This window comes from Apiospora phragmitis (assembly GCF_038363925.1).
Source record: "Apiospora phragmitis strain CBS 135458 chromosome Unknown utg000009l:1.0-1189150.0:1.0-1190623.0, whole genome shotgun sequence".
Taxonomy (NCBI): Eukaryota; Fungi; Ascomycota; class Sordariomycetes; order Amphisphaeriales; family Apiosporaceae; genus Apiospora; species Apiospora phragmitis.
Genome location: NW_027117408.1, coordinates 381,194 through 399,149, shown reverse-complemented (window position 1 = coordinate 399,149; position 17,956 = coordinate 381,194). Strand labels below are relative to the sequence as shown.

General features: G+C 36.3%; 4 protein-coding genes across 4 annotated transcripts; 2 read left to right on the top strand and 2 right to left on the bottom strand.

Moving 5' to 3' along the window:
* Positions 1-1,419: 1,419 nt before the first annotated feature.
* On the top strand, positions 1,420-1,950 carry PG994_009631 (uncharacterized protein; the record flags this gene model as incomplete). The annotated part of the gene is made up of 1 exon (XM_066861040.1): positions 1,420-1,950. One exon carries the CDS (start codon positions 1,420-1,422, stop codon positions 1,948-1,950), a length of 531 nt encoding a protein of 176 aa, XP_066713210.1.
* A 247-nt stretch (positions 1,951-2,197) lies between these two features.
* On the bottom strand, positions 2,198-3,595 carry PG994_009630 (uncharacterized protein; the record flags this gene model as incomplete). Its single annotated transcript, XM_066861039.1, has 2 exons — positions 2,198-2,538; positions 2,641-3,595. The coding sequence occupies 2 exons, from the start codon at positions 3,593-3,595 to the stop codon at positions 2,198-2,200; spliced, it is 1,296 nt and encodes a 431-aa protein (XP_066713209.1).
* A 1,031-nt stretch (positions 3,596-4,626) lies between these two features.
* Positions 4,627-5,415, bottom strand: PG994_009629 (uncharacterized protein; the record flags this gene model as incomplete). The annotated part of the gene is made up of 1 exon (XM_066861038.1): positions 4,627-5,415. One exon carries the CDS (start codon positions 5,413-5,415, stop codon positions 4,627-4,629), a length of 789 nt encoding a protein of 262 aa, XP_066713208.1.
* Positions 5,416-6,340: 925 nt separating this feature from the next.
* Positions 6,341-6,562, top strand: PG994_009628 (uncharacterized protein; the record flags this gene model as incomplete). The annotated part of the gene is made up of 1 exon (XM_066861037.1): positions 6,341-6,562. The coding sequence occupies one exon, from the start codon at positions 6,341-6,343 to the stop codon at positions 6,560-6,562; it is 222 nt and encodes a 73-aa protein (XP_066713207.1).
* Between the last annotated feature and the right edge of the window lie 11,394 nt (positions 6,563-17,956).

Genomic DNA, 17,956 nt, shown 5'->3' with positions numbered 1-17,956 from the left:
GACCGTACGAGTAGTTACCCATCTTGAACAGCCATGCCTCCTGCTTGATCTCATGGGCTGGAAAAAACACCTTGGCTACAGCTCCAGATGATCTTCATTGGAAGAAATTGTGTACGACGAGGCGTTCTCTGCCGGCGATCTCTAGGATGATTGGGATACTTTTGGGTTATCGGAGTCGAGGCTGAATGGTGGGGCACTGAATTAGGAATCTCCTACCTTGGTCCAGCACTGGGCCCCGGTGACTCGCAGTGATCAACCACTAATCGCAACACTTTGTTCAGCTCTCACTTTCATTGATCCTATGAAGCATGCCAGCATGGCCAGATTAGGGGTTTTTAGACGATAAGAGATGATAGGAGACGATATTACCCCTGCTATAGTCACATCCGAAGTTGCGGCTGAACATGATCGCCGGTGCTGCCTGCGAGCCTGTTGCCAGTTTGGTCCGTCCCCTGGGATGAAACCTCGGCTCCCCAGGACGGACTTTACTACCTAATAGACCCGGGCATCTTTACAACCAAGGATTTGATTGTATGCAGATACAGCCTCGACGGCCTTGAAGGAGGTGCTCCTCGCCTAACATTGATAACTTGGAATGTAGGCGGCTTCGTCATTTCAGCTCCGTCCCACGTGGCCAGCGTCTTCCTTGGCAGCATCCTCCTAGCGCCTGTCATAAGGCGAGCTTCCCCCGAAAGCGTTAGGCGGAGTTATCTCCGATATCAATTTCCCCTGGCAGGTGTCGAACAACCTCGCACCACAACTTGCTCTGTCTTTTGCTCACCATGCCCTTTCTTATTCCTCACGGTTTCCATGCCTTGCCCAATTCGCACACGAAAGAGAGTTTGCATCAGTGGGTGGGCCGTGTAGGGTGGTGATCTGCCGACTACTGAGCGATCTCTTCGTCAGACACAATTACGATGTTGAAGCTGTAACTCGACTAAGTCTAGGTCAATGCCCATGATATCGTCAATAATTCTTTCACATATGAATACCACATGAGCTTGTTGCTTGATCAGGTAAAATGGATTTTGCTGTCACCGGTCACTCAGGTGGGAATACGCAGTCAGTGTGGATAGGGAAAAGGCAAACCCATATTGAGCCATGCCAGAACAGAAGCTTCACCTAGCTGGGTCTATATCCTGCCATGTACCGGAGAAAGGATCGAGGATAATATACATATATAGCTGTTAACATCTATTCAATTATCCCATTGCATCAAACAGTCAAACAATCCACCCCTTGACCTTCACCAAGACCAAACTCTTGAAAGAGACAAGCCCCTTGAGCAAAGTCAACGCCGCCATCATCGTCGCTTGTTCTTCATAATCATATAAATTCCATGAGACTCATCTCAATGCAAACCCAACTGCCAGGACTTGTTTCATCTCATTCCTAAAGAGACTCAGCAATATACCCACTATGTCTCCCCTCAGTAACCTCAGGTCGCCCTTTGGCCGTAAGGGTAATGAGTCCAGCCTCCCCTACTACAACATGCCCTTCTCGACCATCACCGAAGCCGCAGAGACGAGGACGACGAGGCCGAGCCCATCTTCACCGGAGCGCATCATGAGAAAATGTCCGTCTACACCAGCACGCACGAGAGAGAGAGAAGTGGGACACGGAGAACCAACGAGACGAGACCGGGGAGGCCCCCCCTCAGTGGTGGGTGTCGAAGGCGGCGCGGAAAACCGCCACCTACCGAGCACTCCGTCGCTTCTTCGCGCCCGTCCGATTCTGCTTTTGCCGGGTGGAAGTGGGCACCAGGAGCACGTCTCGGACATTTCTGACCAAGCACCCAATGAGAGCCCTCGTGGTTTTCTACTGCTTAATTTGGTTGTCGGTTTTCCTCGCGCTGAGCTATTTCCGCGTCGACATGTGGCGCTTTTCCTCGCGAGAGCCTATCACAGTTCCACGCCTATTTGGGCCGGCAGTCACTCATCATTGGTATGAATGAGCGGCTATGGTTTGCGGGACGGAGCCAGCAGGTATGGCGATAGGCCTGGCTATTCAGAACAAGCCACATCGATGCATGTACGTCAGCATACGTATATGGAAAGACATCATTTAATAGCGATATAGCTCTGAATTGGAAAATATAAATCAGTCATCCCTTGCTTCTTGTTCTAATTGCTGTAAGCTCCATTGCCGAGCAACATGATAGTGTTATATGAGTAGGCAAGAAGGCAGCGCCTCAGGCCTATCGCTGGACCGCCGAGTAGATACGGCCAGTACACTCACCAAACCCGACCCTTTCCCCTCTTCCGCCGCACACTCCACGTATCGTAACCGTGTCGCCGTCCTTCAAGAACCGCCGCATATCCATGCCGTACAGCATGACGTCCTTCTTGCCGCCCTCGCTTAGCTCTAGTAGGCTGCCCCTCTCGCCGGGCTCGGTGCCACTGATGGTGCCGGAGCCGAGCATGTCGCCCGTCCGCATGTTGCAGCCGCCGAGAGTGTGATGCGCGATCATTTGGGGGAAGGACCACATCAGCTGTTTGGCGCTGGTCCTGGTAATGGTCGTCGTATCGCCCCCCGGTGCTGTTGTCCAAGCAGATTAGCACAGGCACTTGTATATCTCATATCAAAATACTTGACACGGACTTTGGACCAAAGCTGTGCCAAGTAAAGGCGTTTACTTACTGGTAATATCCACCTCCAAACTGATGTCAATCGACGTCTCCGCCTTGGCCTCCTTCATGTAGTCCTGCACCGGCGCCTTGTTCTCGATGCCGCGGGCGCGGAACGGCTCCAGTGCGTCAGCCAGCACGACCCAAGGCGAGATAGTCGACGCGAAGTTCTTGCTGTTGAAGGGCCCCAACGGCACGTACTCCCAGCTCTGGATGTCGCGCGCGCTCCAGTCGTTCAACAACACGTATCCGAAGATGTGGTCCTCGGCCTCGCCGATCCCGACCGGCGTGCCCTGCTCGTTCGGCTTGGAAATGAAGCAGCCTAGCTCCAGCTCGAAGTCCAGCCGCCGGCAGGGCGCCGTGGTCGGCTGCTTGGGGTCCGCGGTCGGGTCCAGCAGGATCTGGCCCCACGGCCGCCGCACGGGCGTGCCCGAGACTACGATGCTCGAGGCGCGGCCGTGGTAGCCGACGGGCAGGTGCGTGTAGTTGGGCTGCAGGGCCGCGGCCGGGCCGCGGAACATGGCGCCGACGGCGTAGGCGTGGTGGTAGCCGGCGTAGAAGTCGGTGTAGTCGCCAATTGCCATGGGCATGTGCATCTTGACCTGGCTGAGCGGGATCAATGCCTTTTGTTTGAGCTCGTCGTTATCCTGGAGTTTGGAAGCGTGGCTTGACCCGGCAGTCAGGAGGTCTCGAAGTGCCTGTCGCACCTGCTGGTGAAGGGGCCTTCCGAGTGCGGCAAACTCGTTCAAGGTCGTTTGTTGAAAGACATGCTCATGGCCCTTGAGCTCCGGGACTATCTCGCCCAGCCCGATACCTGCGTTCAGTGCCTTCAAATCCAGTGCGTGCATGCCGATGGCGATTGCTGGACGCGGGGTGGGGTCATCTTTGGTGCTGATAACGCCGAAGGGAATGTTTGCAAGAGAGAACGGAGTCTCGGGTGTCACGTCGGGGACCCATGATGAAGTCATACTAGCGGTCTTCGAGAATATAATCTCCGGCATATATTCCTGTTGAAGTTTTCGTCAGGCAGGTAGCCGAAATCTCAGCTCCCACGATGCAATGTCCCGCATCGGATATTTTGTATTCTTACCATTTCCACTGTCTATGATGTGCTCACGGAATTACGGAGCAGGCGCAACTTTGCGAGCACCTGCTTTTGCGGGGGGCATGCACCACTAACCTTAGCCCGTTGACCGATGCTACCCGCCAGCACCCTTTCCGCTCTACATTGACACTCTCGTTGCCGGTTCTCAGCAACGACCCCGCGACTTGCTAGGAAACCGTTCAATGTTCTCATAGACATCATATACTTCCAGGCATAAGTATATCAAACATGTACAGCTGCAGCAGTTTATGTGTTGATTTGCCCCAAGGTTTGCCGGATTCGTACAAAAGATGCCTTGGTTGTCAAGTTGTTCAATGGAAGCTCCAACCGACTAGATGGCGTTGCAAGACATGGTGCATCTCTCATGAAGGAGCCCTCTACCAATGCGGGCGTAGCCTTTCGGTTTTCCTCGCGTAACATCTTTTTACCATTGGTGCAATCGAGTTGAGCATGCAGTATTATGTACATGATTGCCCAAACACTTCCCAACATCACAGCACAATCCTAGCAGAGTGGTCTCCAAGTCCAGCTTCAAGCCCTCAAGTGCTGCCAAGGACCTCGCGATACAGAAAACATGATTACAGGGCTCGACAAGAATCTCAATTGAAGGACTCCTTTCATTTCCCTCCTCAGCAAATGCCCATGCTCACATTTCGCACCGCACAGGGTGGATTCCTTTTTTCTTCTTTTTGTTCTTCTTGATCCGTACCAGGTCAGATCAACAGAACCAAAAGCCCCTGACTGACTTCTCCGATGTTATTACAAACAACACGCTCCTTATTTTCGATAAGCTGATTTGATAGTATGTACATATATTGAAGGTATAGCATAATACTGTTTTGGCATGTGATCTATCTTCCTAATGACAGGGCATGGTACGAGGCGACCCTCATTTTACCACTTATCCGGAGCGGCATCAGCGAAATCGGTGCCGGCGGCAATCTGGTCGTACCAAACCTGCCGCGTGGCCTGGTTACCCGAGTACCCCTTGTTGTACCAGCCGTTGGCGTAGAGCCCGACGCGGAACTGGAAGGCGCGCCCGTCGGTGACAGTGGTAGGGATGCCGTACGTCTCGCTGACCTTTTCCCCGTCGAACCAGAGCTTGAAGTAGCCCGTGTCGTCGCTGCGCCAGCTCGCCTGGATCTCGACGCGGTGCCAGACGCCGGCCGTCACGGTCGCGAGGTTACGGAAGGGCGTCGTCAGCTGCAAATTTGTGGGGCAGACGTCGCCGTGCTTGACGCGCGCCTGCAGCTGGTCGCCCACGAGCCAGACCATGGTGCTCGGCATGTAGGTCTCGGTGCAGCCGAGGCTGGTGAAGTCGGCGATGAACTGCGCCAGGTTGAACGAAAGCCCGGGCGTGAACTCCCAGTTTTCTTGCAGCCGGAACGCGAACCCGTAGAAGCCCGTTTCCCCCTTCTTGTACACGTTGTACCTCACGGCCTCGGAGTGGTACCGCCCGCCCCAGCTCGGGTCGTAGATCTGCGTCATCTTGAGCGAGGTGCTGCCCTGGTTTGTGACGTCGGGGTACACCACGTTGGTCACTTCCTGCACGGTGCCCTTGTTCTCGTGGGTGAAGGTGTCCCAGCCGGAGGTGGTGCCCCGGTTGCTGAAGCTCTGGGTAGCATTGGCCCCGTTGAGGGCGAGTGCGTAAGCGAGGAGGGACTTTATGAGTTTGCCTGCCATCTTGACGGCTTAGGGGACGATGGATTAGAAGTTTGGATAGTCTGGCCTGTTGGCTGTGGAACCCTGTCTAATGCTGATGCGTGCAAGAGACAGAACGAACCTATAGCCCGGACATTCCGTTTATATATATATATATGGCTGCTTGGTAGGAAATGGCTTAATCTCCTTTTACTTATTCGGTCAATATATTATAATCTTCCTTGTCCCCCCCCAAAAGAAGGCAGGGCATGTCTCAAGTTAGGGCGAATCTGATGCAAATTGCTTATTGAGGGTACTGCATATATTGGCAGCCCTGAAGTAAGCAACTGTGGAGCAAGACAGATGTGTCCCTTCAATGATCATTGGTGGCCTCAAGCTTCAGCTGCGACCACCCATAACATTGATTTGCTGCTTCTCGTATTCGCTGACAGTGTCAACAATCCTGACAGGTACGTGAATAAGCACCCCTGCCTGTCAGTTGATGAGATCGGGCCTTTGGTGCCTCATTCAGTCAGTACTTATGTAATCAGTTAGTGTACAAGATTGCTATCCCTTATTTGTCATCTTCCTAATCACTGGTAAAGTGTAGATGACGGGGCTGATCTAGGCACATCGAATGACACTGTTGACATACTATTTGCAGGCGGTGAACGCTTATAGGGGCTTCCACCTCTTCCATTTGCGGACCCTTTCCAACCAGTCGTCGTTCAATGCACATGTGTGAACGTAAACACGAAAAAGAGAACCGGGCATATTATTAGCAGAACCCAGGGGCTGGTATAAGCACCCTAACCACTTAGGCGTCCTACCACATAAACAGCCACCCAAATTGACTACCGATAAGCGAAGCCCCCTAACCCCCTTTTCGCATATAAGTCAGCACCCAACCCCCTCATTAGCAATTAGAGGATACTGCCAGAATCGTCACTTCTCGTGCTTTCTAGCCATGCCCATCCCAACCCCCGAATCCGCCATTCAGCGTGCCATTTTGGCCGTACAAGCTGGCGAGTCGGAACGTGTAGCCTCCAAAAGACTCAAGGTACCCCGAGCCACCTTGCGGGACAGAATCAGGGGCAGACCGACCCGGACCGAGTCCAAGGAGTCCGCCAGGACCCTCTCTTCCGCCCAGGAGGAGTATCTTGAAACCTGGGCTATCCGACAGGCGTAGCTAGGCCTTGCCCCTAAGCATAACGTGTTCCGGCTATTCGTCGCCCGGCTACTCAAGACAGACCAGCGCGCCCTGCCCCTTGGAATCCACTGGGTAAGGAGATTCATCGCCCGTTACCCCAAGCTGAAAACCATATTAGCCACGACGATAAACTTCCGACGCGTTTATTACATATCCGAAAAAAATATCTAGCTTTTTTTCTTTATTTTAAAGCAGGATTTTATTAAGGATATTCTCGCTTAATTTATTTATAATATAAATAAAATTAATAATATTATAAGTTTAAATAATAATTATTATATAATTAGTTTAGCCGAATTAATTAAAATTTTTATTTAAAATACCGCTTATTATAAATAAGTGACCGTTATAAAGTTTATAAATATAAATAATATTACTTTACTTTTTTTTAATTATTTTTAAAAGCGTTAATATATAATATTAATAGTTTTTAAATCGTGGCGACGATTTTTATAACCTATGGATAAATCTTTAAAACTAGTTATTCGTTTATTTATTTAAAGGATAAATTAATAACGAGCTAGTAATATTATAATTACGAAATATCTATTTATTACGGACGAAACCGGAGGACCCGGAGTAATAGCGGTTACTTGTTTTAAATAACTACGGTAATTAAATATAAAACTATTTTATAACAGAATATATAATTAATAAAGTTTAATTATTATACTTATTAATATATACTTATATATTATAGCTTTTAAATCTAGGTCTTTTTTAATATTAAAGCGAAAAATCCGAGAATATTTAATTTTTATTATTAATTAACGCTTAATATAAACGTAAATAAAGTTAACTTTATTTAAACGTAACACCGAGCCCGGGAGTTAGCTTTTAAACTTAAAATAATAGTTAACGGGTAGCGAGCCATTGGAATTTACTCGTAGGATATTTCTAAATCCCTGAACTCTCGGTTACGTAAATACGAGCAGGGCCGCGGCTAGAAAATAGTCCCTTTAAGCCTTAAATAACTTAACGACTAATAAATACTTATCCGAGAAGCGCCTATACTTACTAGCTCTCGGTATATACGTTAAATCGAAGCCCTAGCTCGTAATAGAGACGTTTAGCTTAATAGTACCTATAAAAAGCTACTGTTTCGTAAGTTCGAAAAAGGGCTTAGTATTTTAAACGCTTAATTAACTAAATTAAAGTAAGAAAAGTATCGTTTATAAGCCGAATTAAATAAAGTATATAAACTTAAACCTTATTAAATAATTAAAGACTTTAATCGTGCTTTTATTATAATATAAGATATAATAGTAATTAAAGATAAAATAATAAGCTAATAATATAACCTTTAAAATAAATCGAAAGAAAATAAAGCGATTTAAATCATTCGCTTAAATTCGAAAAACAATTTTAATATTACTAGTTATATTTAAATTAAAATTCGTTAAAGTTATAATTTTCCGATTTTTTTTAAATAGTTATTAATAAAATAATCTTAGATTATAATATAGTTTAATATTAAGTTTAAGTAATTACTTATGTGATAAGAAGGCTAAGTGGTTAAGGTGCTTAATAGTTAATCTAGCGGTTTATAATAGTCGATATTAAAGCTTAAGCTAGTAGAGATAAATATTCTAATAACGTGGTTTACTATTAAGTAGTCCGTATTATTAAGTGGTCCACCCTTATTATATTTCGACACTTTTATATAGAATAATTTAACTATAACGCTTTAAATTAATTAAAATTACTCGCTATCTAAGCTACTCGATTCTACATCCTTTTCGCATATTCGCGCATTATAACCTATCTTGCCGCAGACACCGTAGCGCCTTCCACCGGTCGCCCTCCGCTTCGACGAACCCCCATTTCGCCTTCATTAGTCGCTGGACGCTTCCCTTTTGCCTTCTTGTCCTGATCTTTTGAACTTCCTTAATAGTAAGGGCTCTTCTAAGCTAGACTCGCGATCTTTTAACTCTCCGGCGCTTTAAAAGGGCTAAATTAGCCTCTTTTAAAGTACGTATTCGATTACGTATAAAGGTTATTTTATAAGTTATTTTATTTATACCCTTTATTATTTAATTTATAATATTTAAAATTAATATAAAAAAGCTTTTTTAATAAATAAAGTTTTTATTTTTAATAAAAGAAAAGTATTTCATTATTTATTAAAAGTTAAATAACGTTTAAAGATTATAAGTATTAATTATTTTTAAACGTAACGAAATAAATATAAACGTTTAAAAACGTATATTTAACTTATTAATTATATCTTTTAAATAATAAGATATTAAATTAAATACGTTAAATTAAACTTAATAACGTAGTTTATTATTAAGTCGGCTATATTATTAAATCGGCCACTTTTTTATATCTTACTACTTTTATATAAATTAATTAAAATTACTCTTTATTCGATTCGCTACTTAATTTTATATTCTTTTTATATATTCGCGTATTATAACCTATTTCGCCGCAGATACTACAGCGCCTTTTACCGGTCGCCCTCCGCTTTAACGAACCCCCCGTTCCGCATTTATTAATTACTAAACGCTTCCCTTTTACCTTCTCGTTTTATAACTCTTAGAATTCTTATATAATAAGGGCTTTTCTAAGCTAATCGCGCGATTTTTTAATTCTTTAACATTTAAAAAGTATTAAATTAGCCTTTTATAAAATATATATTTAGTTTTTTATAAAAGTTATTTTATATATTATTATATATATATTTTTCGTTTTTTAATATATAGTATTTAAAGTTAATACTAAAAAGGGTTTTTAATAAGTAAAAACCTTATTTTTAATAAAAATAAAGTATTTAATCGTTTATTAAAAATTAAATAACGTTTAAAGGTTATAAGTATTAACCGTCCCCGAACGTAACGGGTTAAATATAAACGTTTAAAAACGTATATCTAAGTTATTAATTATTTTATCCGGGTAATAAAATATTAAACTAAATACGCTAAATTTATATTTAATATTATTTTTTATATAAAAGTAATAGAATACGCGGCTTTAAAAGCGATAAAAAACTTTAACTTTATAATATAATTTATTAACGTTTTAATAAATAGCTCGATTTCTTTCGAATAAGTACGTTTTAATAACAAATAAAATATTATATTTAAAAAATAAGGAGGTATATTAAATATAATAATGCCGTCATTCTTATAATACTTTTCGAATTCGGCCGAAATATAGCTTTCGTAACCGTTTAAAATTAAGGGGTAATAAAGGCCCTTCGTTTATACTTTAATATATTTATCGAAATATCGAATCTAGTTTAAGCTCGTCTCGTTATTAATTTAGTTATTAAAAGTCGGTTTAATTATTTAATCGCTTAATAAGTCGTATTTACGAAACTAGTTTATAAAGTAATATTAACTTTAAATAATTAAAAACGGTAGAATATATTAGCTTTAACGTACCTCACGGTCTAATTTCCCACTTTTTTAAACGTTATATAATAATATATAATTAATTTTATTATAACGTTTAAAATTAATTAATATTATTTAGAATCGTTTTTATTAAATACTTTTATATTATTTTAATAAGTGCGCGTATTATGCCCGGGCTCCCCGTAGATTCTATAGCGTCGCGGGCGCGTTTTAAGCCTTCTCGTACGACCACTACTCCGGCGCGATTTATTTTATAACTATTTACTAACGTCCTTTTAAAACTATAAGTCTTTTCTAGCTTATATATAAAGTAATCCTCTATCTTATAGCCGTTTCTTTTTCGTACGGCGGCGTCGGCTAAATGTTTTATTTCTCGTAATACGCTTACCTCACTCTTTAAAAAAGCGAGCCGGTATATAATCTACGTTATACCTTTCGTAATTTAGTTAAGCCTAGTTAAAATAAACGTCGAAAAGTTATTTTAATACTATATAATACGGTTTTAAACGTATTCGGTTTAAGATTAAGCTTTAATTAAGTTATTTAAGGTTTTTAATTTTTAAGGGATAAGTAGGCCGAAAAATGTCCCCGGAGGTATTAAAATATATAGCTTTATATTTAACTATAAAATAATATATTCCGGGTTATATTAAATAAGTCTTATTTTTTAAAAACCTCCCCATATATTTAAAACGGTAAAACTCGGTTAGAACGCTTTTAAAAACGCCGGTAAAAAGTTTTCCTTTAAAATATAAATAATATGCGCCCATATAAAACACTCGATTTCTTTTTATACGACCTTTTTAATATACGAAAATAATTAAAATGAAGAGGTTAAAACTTATGCGATAAATAAGTAAATATATAAAGTATAATAATTAAGTTCTTTTTATAATAAAGTTCGAAAGTTATTAAATAGTAACTTTCGTAGCCGTTTAAGATTAAGAGGCGATAACGACCCTTTATATAAGACTTAATATATTAATTAAAGTATCGAATCTAGTCCTCGCTTCTTTTATTCGTGATTTAATTATTTTTAATAATTACGATTACCTAGTCCTTTAGTAATGGGCTATTTTCGTATTAAAAAGAGAGGTACGTTTTTCCGATAAAAATAATATATAGAGGGATAGCGTAACCGTACGATCCGACGCTTTAAATAATTATAAGCTATTCTCGGTTCATTTATTATATTACTTTAAACTATTTATATCGATTAAAGGTGGTAATAATTATTTCGGATAAGATTTAGCCTATAAAAAAGCCGGTCTCGTTAAAATTATAAACATCTTTTTTTTAAATCTCGTATTTATAAATTATATTTCGTATAAAGGTAAGCTACGCGCGATACGGGTCGAGATCTTCGTAAAAAACCTTTTAATAATCGATTCTTTAATTAAAACGCGTCCGGAGGTCTAGTTATCGTCGTATAAAGCTCGAGGCCTAATTAACGCCGACGCGTCTCGCGTCGCGTTAAGTAAATAATCGATTCGCTATATCTTCGACGCTACTTATACGGGGGAAGAAACGATCGCGAATTTAAATTATTTATATACTTTATAATTACTTCCTTTTCGAGAATAATAAAGTTTTAAGTTAATAATTAAATATTAAATCTTAAAGTTATATCGCGCCGACGATTAAAAAAGGTTTTTAATAAAATATTATATATTTTAACCGCACGTTATATACTTAATTTTAAATCGTTTTAAAGCGTTTATAACGTTAAAATAACGTTACTTTTTTTTAAAAGCCGATTATAATAATATAATAAAAGAACGCGATACAAGTAAAGCGTTACGCGAAAATATAAGAAAGTAAGAAATTAGACCGTGGGTACGTTAGGGCTATTTCTCCTTTAATAATTTATAAGGGTAAATCGGTTTAAAAGTAATAGTTCCCTTAAAAACTCGATAAATTTTAAAGATAAAAGTCTAATATAAGTAATAAAGGCTAGATGAATAACGAGATCGCGGTTAAATAGCTCGAAGATATCTTTATATCGAAAACCGCCTCGAATAACTCGAAGGATGCTTGTTTATTTATTTTAAATAAGTATAGCAGTTATATAACTAATTATTTCATGTCCCTTTATTATTAAAATAATATTTATTTATTATTTTTACCCCTTTATTTATTATACGTTTTTAACCCCTTAATATTAAGGTTTTTACTTTTATAAAAGCTTATTATCGAGAAGAGATTAGTTTTTTAACCTTATTAATATATTTATCCTTTATTAATAAACGAAACTTCTTTATATATTATATTAAAGCTTATAAAAAGGCTATATTAGTTTAAAATATTAAAGGTGGTTAACGTGATAGTGGTTTTTAGCTTATATATATTATTAAGCTATTTATTAGCCCTTTTTTATTCGAAAACTATTAAATAAGCTTTCGTATATACGTATAAATAAGTTTCGAGTTTAATCGAGGTTATATTATTATATTTTATTATTTATATTTATTTTTAATGCGAATTACGAGGAATATTATATACCCCTCTTAATAAAATTAAAAAAGGGTTCGTACGCGTAGGTACGTAGTACTTTTTTTAAAGTAATATAAAAAACCTTAGTTCTTGCTATTTTAATACTAGCAGTTTTCTATTTTAACGATAAAATTAGCCTGTTCCCCTTTTTAAATACGGGCCTTCTCTTTTCGAGGGTCTCGTACGGATGGGTTGCGTTAATCCGGTATTCGGTGCTTATTTAAGTCGTATAGGTAATACTATACCTTTTTAATATTAATTTTATTAAATAATAAGTTTTTTTAATTAATTATTTTAATCGTTTAATAATAATAACTGTAATAAAAGAAGTTATTATATATTAATATATATTATTTTTCGTTATAAATTAAAAAGAACGGTCTAAAAATAGTAATAATAATAAAGGCGCCGTCGTATATCGCGATACGTTACACCTTATCGGGGACGTGCGAGTCTAGCCTTTCGATATACCCTTCTATACGTACGGTAAAGCTATTTATCGAGACTATTTATTCGAGGGCCTTATTTAGGGATACCTTAGTAAGGGCGTCTGCTAAGTTATCTTATTATCGATATAATAGATTTATAAGATCTCTTTTTTTCGTATAATTCTCGGAGGGATATAATATCGATTATAAGCTTTTATTTATTTATTATACCCAACTTAATTAAATAGTTATAAAAAGACTTTAAATTTATATAAAAGGTTATTAATATATCTTAGAATTTTAAAGTTCGTACGATTTTTTTAAGCGTAATACTTAGTACTATACCGTTATCTATACCGGAAATCGTGCTATATAATTCGTTAATTAATACGTTTCGTAAAACTCTTTTATATTTCGTCGAGCTCTAATAAATAATATTACTTTAAATTTTAAACTAGTCCTTCGTACGATTTATCCCTTAATTTAATAAGATTAGGTATTTAAGTTAAGAAATTAAATCCTCGTTATTTATAAATAAGCCGTTAATAAAAATATATATCTTTATATAATAAAAGTTAAGCGAGATATATCTTAAGCCGCGTATTAAATTCTAAATTTATTAATTAATACGCTCGTTTAAGCTCTTAATATCTTTATTGTTTAAAATTTATATTTAAGCGGCAATAAATAAGTCGTACGCTACTTTTAATTAATAAATAAAAGCTAGATATACTCCTCTTATACGTTAAGAAATATATTACTAATCTTTATTAATAGCTTTTAAATCGATAAGTTTTAATTAATTAGTTTATCCTTTTTATTCGAAAAGGATATGGTACGATTTTAATTAAATCTTACCACCGTTAAACTTAATTAGCGTGTTTTTAATTAAAATACTCTTTAACTTTATACGGAATTATTCCTCTGCTAATTTTTCTTCTTTTTTTAAAAAAAAAGAGGGTTATAACGAAACTAAACGTATCGTCGGTTTATATTATTATAATATCGAAAATGTCCGGTTTTTTATAATAAATAATAAATAAATATTATATATTAAAATTATTATTTTTAAATTTTATATATAATAATTATAATACGTTTTAAATTAATAAAGTTTTAACTCTATTAGTTCGTATAGGGGTAATACGATTTAAAGTAGCGTCCCTTCGAGATATTAAGTCTTTAATTTTATTAATAAATATACGTAAATTAATCGGTTTAATTTATTATATAATTAAGTAAATATCTATATGATATCGCGTAGCTCGCCTCGTATATTAAAGTTTCGAATTAAGGTTAATCCGAGGATTAGCAGGAATCTCTAGTTTATCCTTTAAATTATTAATAACTAAGTTAAAATAGCCTCCTTTTCTATATTTTTATAGCCTTATATTACGAGCCTAGACTTTTCGTATAACTTCGTAATTTTACTCTTAATTTCTCGTACGAGTCGTGTTTTAAAAATCTTCCGGCCGGTATGCTTACTCGGGTCGAATCGAATAAATTCGAAAACTCTTTATACGGCGAGATTATTAATCTCTTCCACGTTAAACTTTTAAAATAAATATTTAAACGAGGTAATAACGCTATTTTATTAAAGCTTAATTATTAAATCGTAATTCTCTTATTTTTTTTAAGTAAAAAATACGGCGGTTAAAACGTTCTAGGGTAAATATTCTTTAAATCGTCCCCGGCTACGTTATATAGGAGCTACCGTAATTTCCTCGGCTATCGGTTTAGTATCTGGGGTATTTACTAGCTATTCCGGATCTGGTTATATATCCGGCTCGTCGTACAGTTCTCCGGCCTCTTTCCGGTAGTACGGCTTAATTTAGGTTACTCGAAAGGCTTTCGGGCCGTCCGGGGTATTTACCCGGATCGTACGGTTTTTAATAGCTATTATTTTATATAGTCCGGTTTATCCTTTTTTTTTCGCTAAATTAAGACTTTACTTCGGAGCGAGAATATTAAAATATTATAAATAACCGGTCCGTTTCGAGTATTTAAAGCTCGGTAAATATCGATATTTATACATATCTTCCGGAATATCTTTATTATTTTTTATACAGTTTCTCCTCGTGGCTAGATCTCTAGTAACGGTAATAAGTTCCCGTCGATGCGAGGGTATGTTCCGAATACGAGCAGGGTAAGTATTAAGCCGTCGGGGCTAGCCGTATCGTTTAAAGCTTTAATAATTATTTAAAGTATTATTTCGGTATTTATTTAATAACCGAGATCTTTTTATAAAATATTAAAGGTTTTATATAATAGAACGTACGTTTATTTAATTTTATTTATTATTTAATAAGTTTCGATAAGTATTTATTTATAAATAATTCTTATTATTTATATATAGTGTCGATTTTTTTTTTAAAAATATATACCCGGACTATACGAAATATAATTAAAAGGTCTTTAATATATATATATTTAATATTTATAAAAAATATTTTAAATATTTTATACACTAAGCGAATATAAGAATATAACCGTTTAAAAAGATATATTCGAATCGATTATATAAAATACGTTTTATTTATTAATATAAATAATATTTATAATAATTTTATAATTAAAGTCGTATTTATTTTATAGTGAGAATTTGAATTTTTATAGCGTTAAATCGTATAATTAATATTAAGAGCAGAACTTTTAAATCTCGTTAAAAATAATAAAGACGACGTCGTTATAGCCGGCGTTTTTTAAAAGCGTATAAAGCTTTTTTATACGAGGGTGTTTAAACTATTAGTAGAGGTGTCGAAGCTGTTTTTTAATAAAATATAACGTTATTTTCGTACGGCCCGGTATTAAAGAACGGATGTCCTTATTTTTTAATTATAAGGAGTATTTCGTCGTTTTTTTATATAATAAGATTAAAAATATTATTATAATACGTTTTAAGCCGGTTAATATTATATAATAAGAATAAGAAAAAAGTTATAATATTTAAAATATAATATTTAATTATTTTTAATCGGTTTTATATATCGATTATTTTAATTAATAAGATAAGTTTTAAGCTTTTAAACTTAATTTCGGCGCTCCTCGAGGTTTAATTAATTTATACGTTTAGTTTTTCTCGTATATAAGCCTTTATTTAAGGCTTTTTAATTATTAAAAATAAGGCGGCGCCGGTATTTTAAAGCTCTTTTTAATAAGTTTAACTAGACGAGCTGGTAAGGTTAAATTAATCGGCTTATATAATAACCTTTAGAGAATAAATATCCTCGTTAATAAGCCAGTAGTAGAACGCGGAGTCCGTTAAGTAAGTAATGCTTTATTATACGTTTTCTGAATTAAGGTAATTATATTTCTTTTCGTCGTTTTTTAGCTCCTCTTTTTTTCCTTTTTTAGTTTCGGACGAAATCCTCGTATTCGTTTTAAGTAAGGAGTTTTTATTTAATATTATTATACGTTTAAAGGTATTAGGTTATTATACGGGTTCGTTTTTCGGCTAACGTATCCTATAAGCGAATATCTTATATAAACGAATGTCTTATTCTTTTATATCCTTTTTAATAAAATATAAATTAATTTTACTATAACGTATTTAATATATTAAAATTAATTAGAATCCTTATCTTTAAATATTTTTATATTATTTTAATAAGTACGCGTATTATACCCGGGCTCTCTATAGATTTTATAGCGTTATAAGCGTGTCTTAAACGTCCTTATACGATTACTCTTTTAACGCGATTTGTTTTATAACTATTTATTAACGTCTTTTTAAAACTATAAGTCTTTTTTAATTTATATACGAAGTAATTTTCTATTGTATAGCCGTTTTTTTTATACGGCGGCGCCGGCTAAGTATTTTATTTACCTTTTGAAATATCGCGTTCTTACTTTTTAAAAGAGTAACTCGGTATATAATATACGTTATAACTTTTATAATTTAATTAAAACTAATTAAAATAAATATCGGAAAGCTATTTTAATATTATACGATACGGTTTCGAACGTATTTAGTTTAAAATTAAGCTTTAATTAAATTATTTAAAGTTTTTTAATTCTTAAAAAATAAATAGGCCGGAAAACGTCCCCGGAAGTATTAAAATACGTAACTTTATATTTAATTATAAAATAATATATTCCGGATTATACGAGACGAGTCTTATTTTTTAAAAGCCTTTTTATATATTCGAAACGGTAAAAATCGCTTAGAACGCTTTTAAAAACGTTAATAAGAAGTCCTCCTTTAAGATATAAGTAATATACGCCCGTATAAAACATTTAATTTCTTTTTTATATACCTTTTTTAATATATGAAAATAGCTAATATTAAAAAATTAGAGTTTATATAATAAATAAGAAAATATATAAAGTATAATAATCGAGTTCTTTTTATAATAGAGCTCGAAAGTTATCGAGTAGTGGCTTTCGTAGCCGTTTAGGACTAAGAGGCGATAACGACTTTTTATACGAGACCTAGTATATTAATTAAAATATCGAATTTAGTCCTCGCCTCTTTTATTCGTGGTTTAGTTATTTTTAATAACTACGATCACCTAATCCTTCAGTAATAGGCTATTTTTATATTAAGAAAAGAGGTGCGTTTTCCCGGTAAAGATAATATACGGAGAAATGGCGTAACCGTATAATTCGATGCCCTGGATAATTATAACCTATTCCCGGTTCTTTTATTATATTACCTTAAGCTTTCCGCGTTAATCGAAAGTAGTTACGATTATTTCGAACGAGATTTAGCCTATAAAAAAGCCGGTCTCGTTAAAGTTATAGATATCCTCTTTTTAAATCTCGTATTTATAAATTATATTTCGTATAAAGGTAAACTACGCGCGATATACGTCGGGATCTTTATAAAGGATTCTTTAATAATTAATTCTTCGGTTAAAACGCGTCCGGAGGTTTAATTATTTTCGTATAACATTAAAGGCTTAATTAACGCCGACGCGTCCCGCGTTACGTAAATTAAGTAATTAATTCGTTATATCTTTTATATTATTTAACCGGGGAAGAAACGATTACGTATTTAAATTAATAATATATTAAATAATCGTATTTTTTCGAAATTTAAAAGCTTTTAAGAATTTATAAATATTTCGTATCGTATAGGTTAATTATTTCGT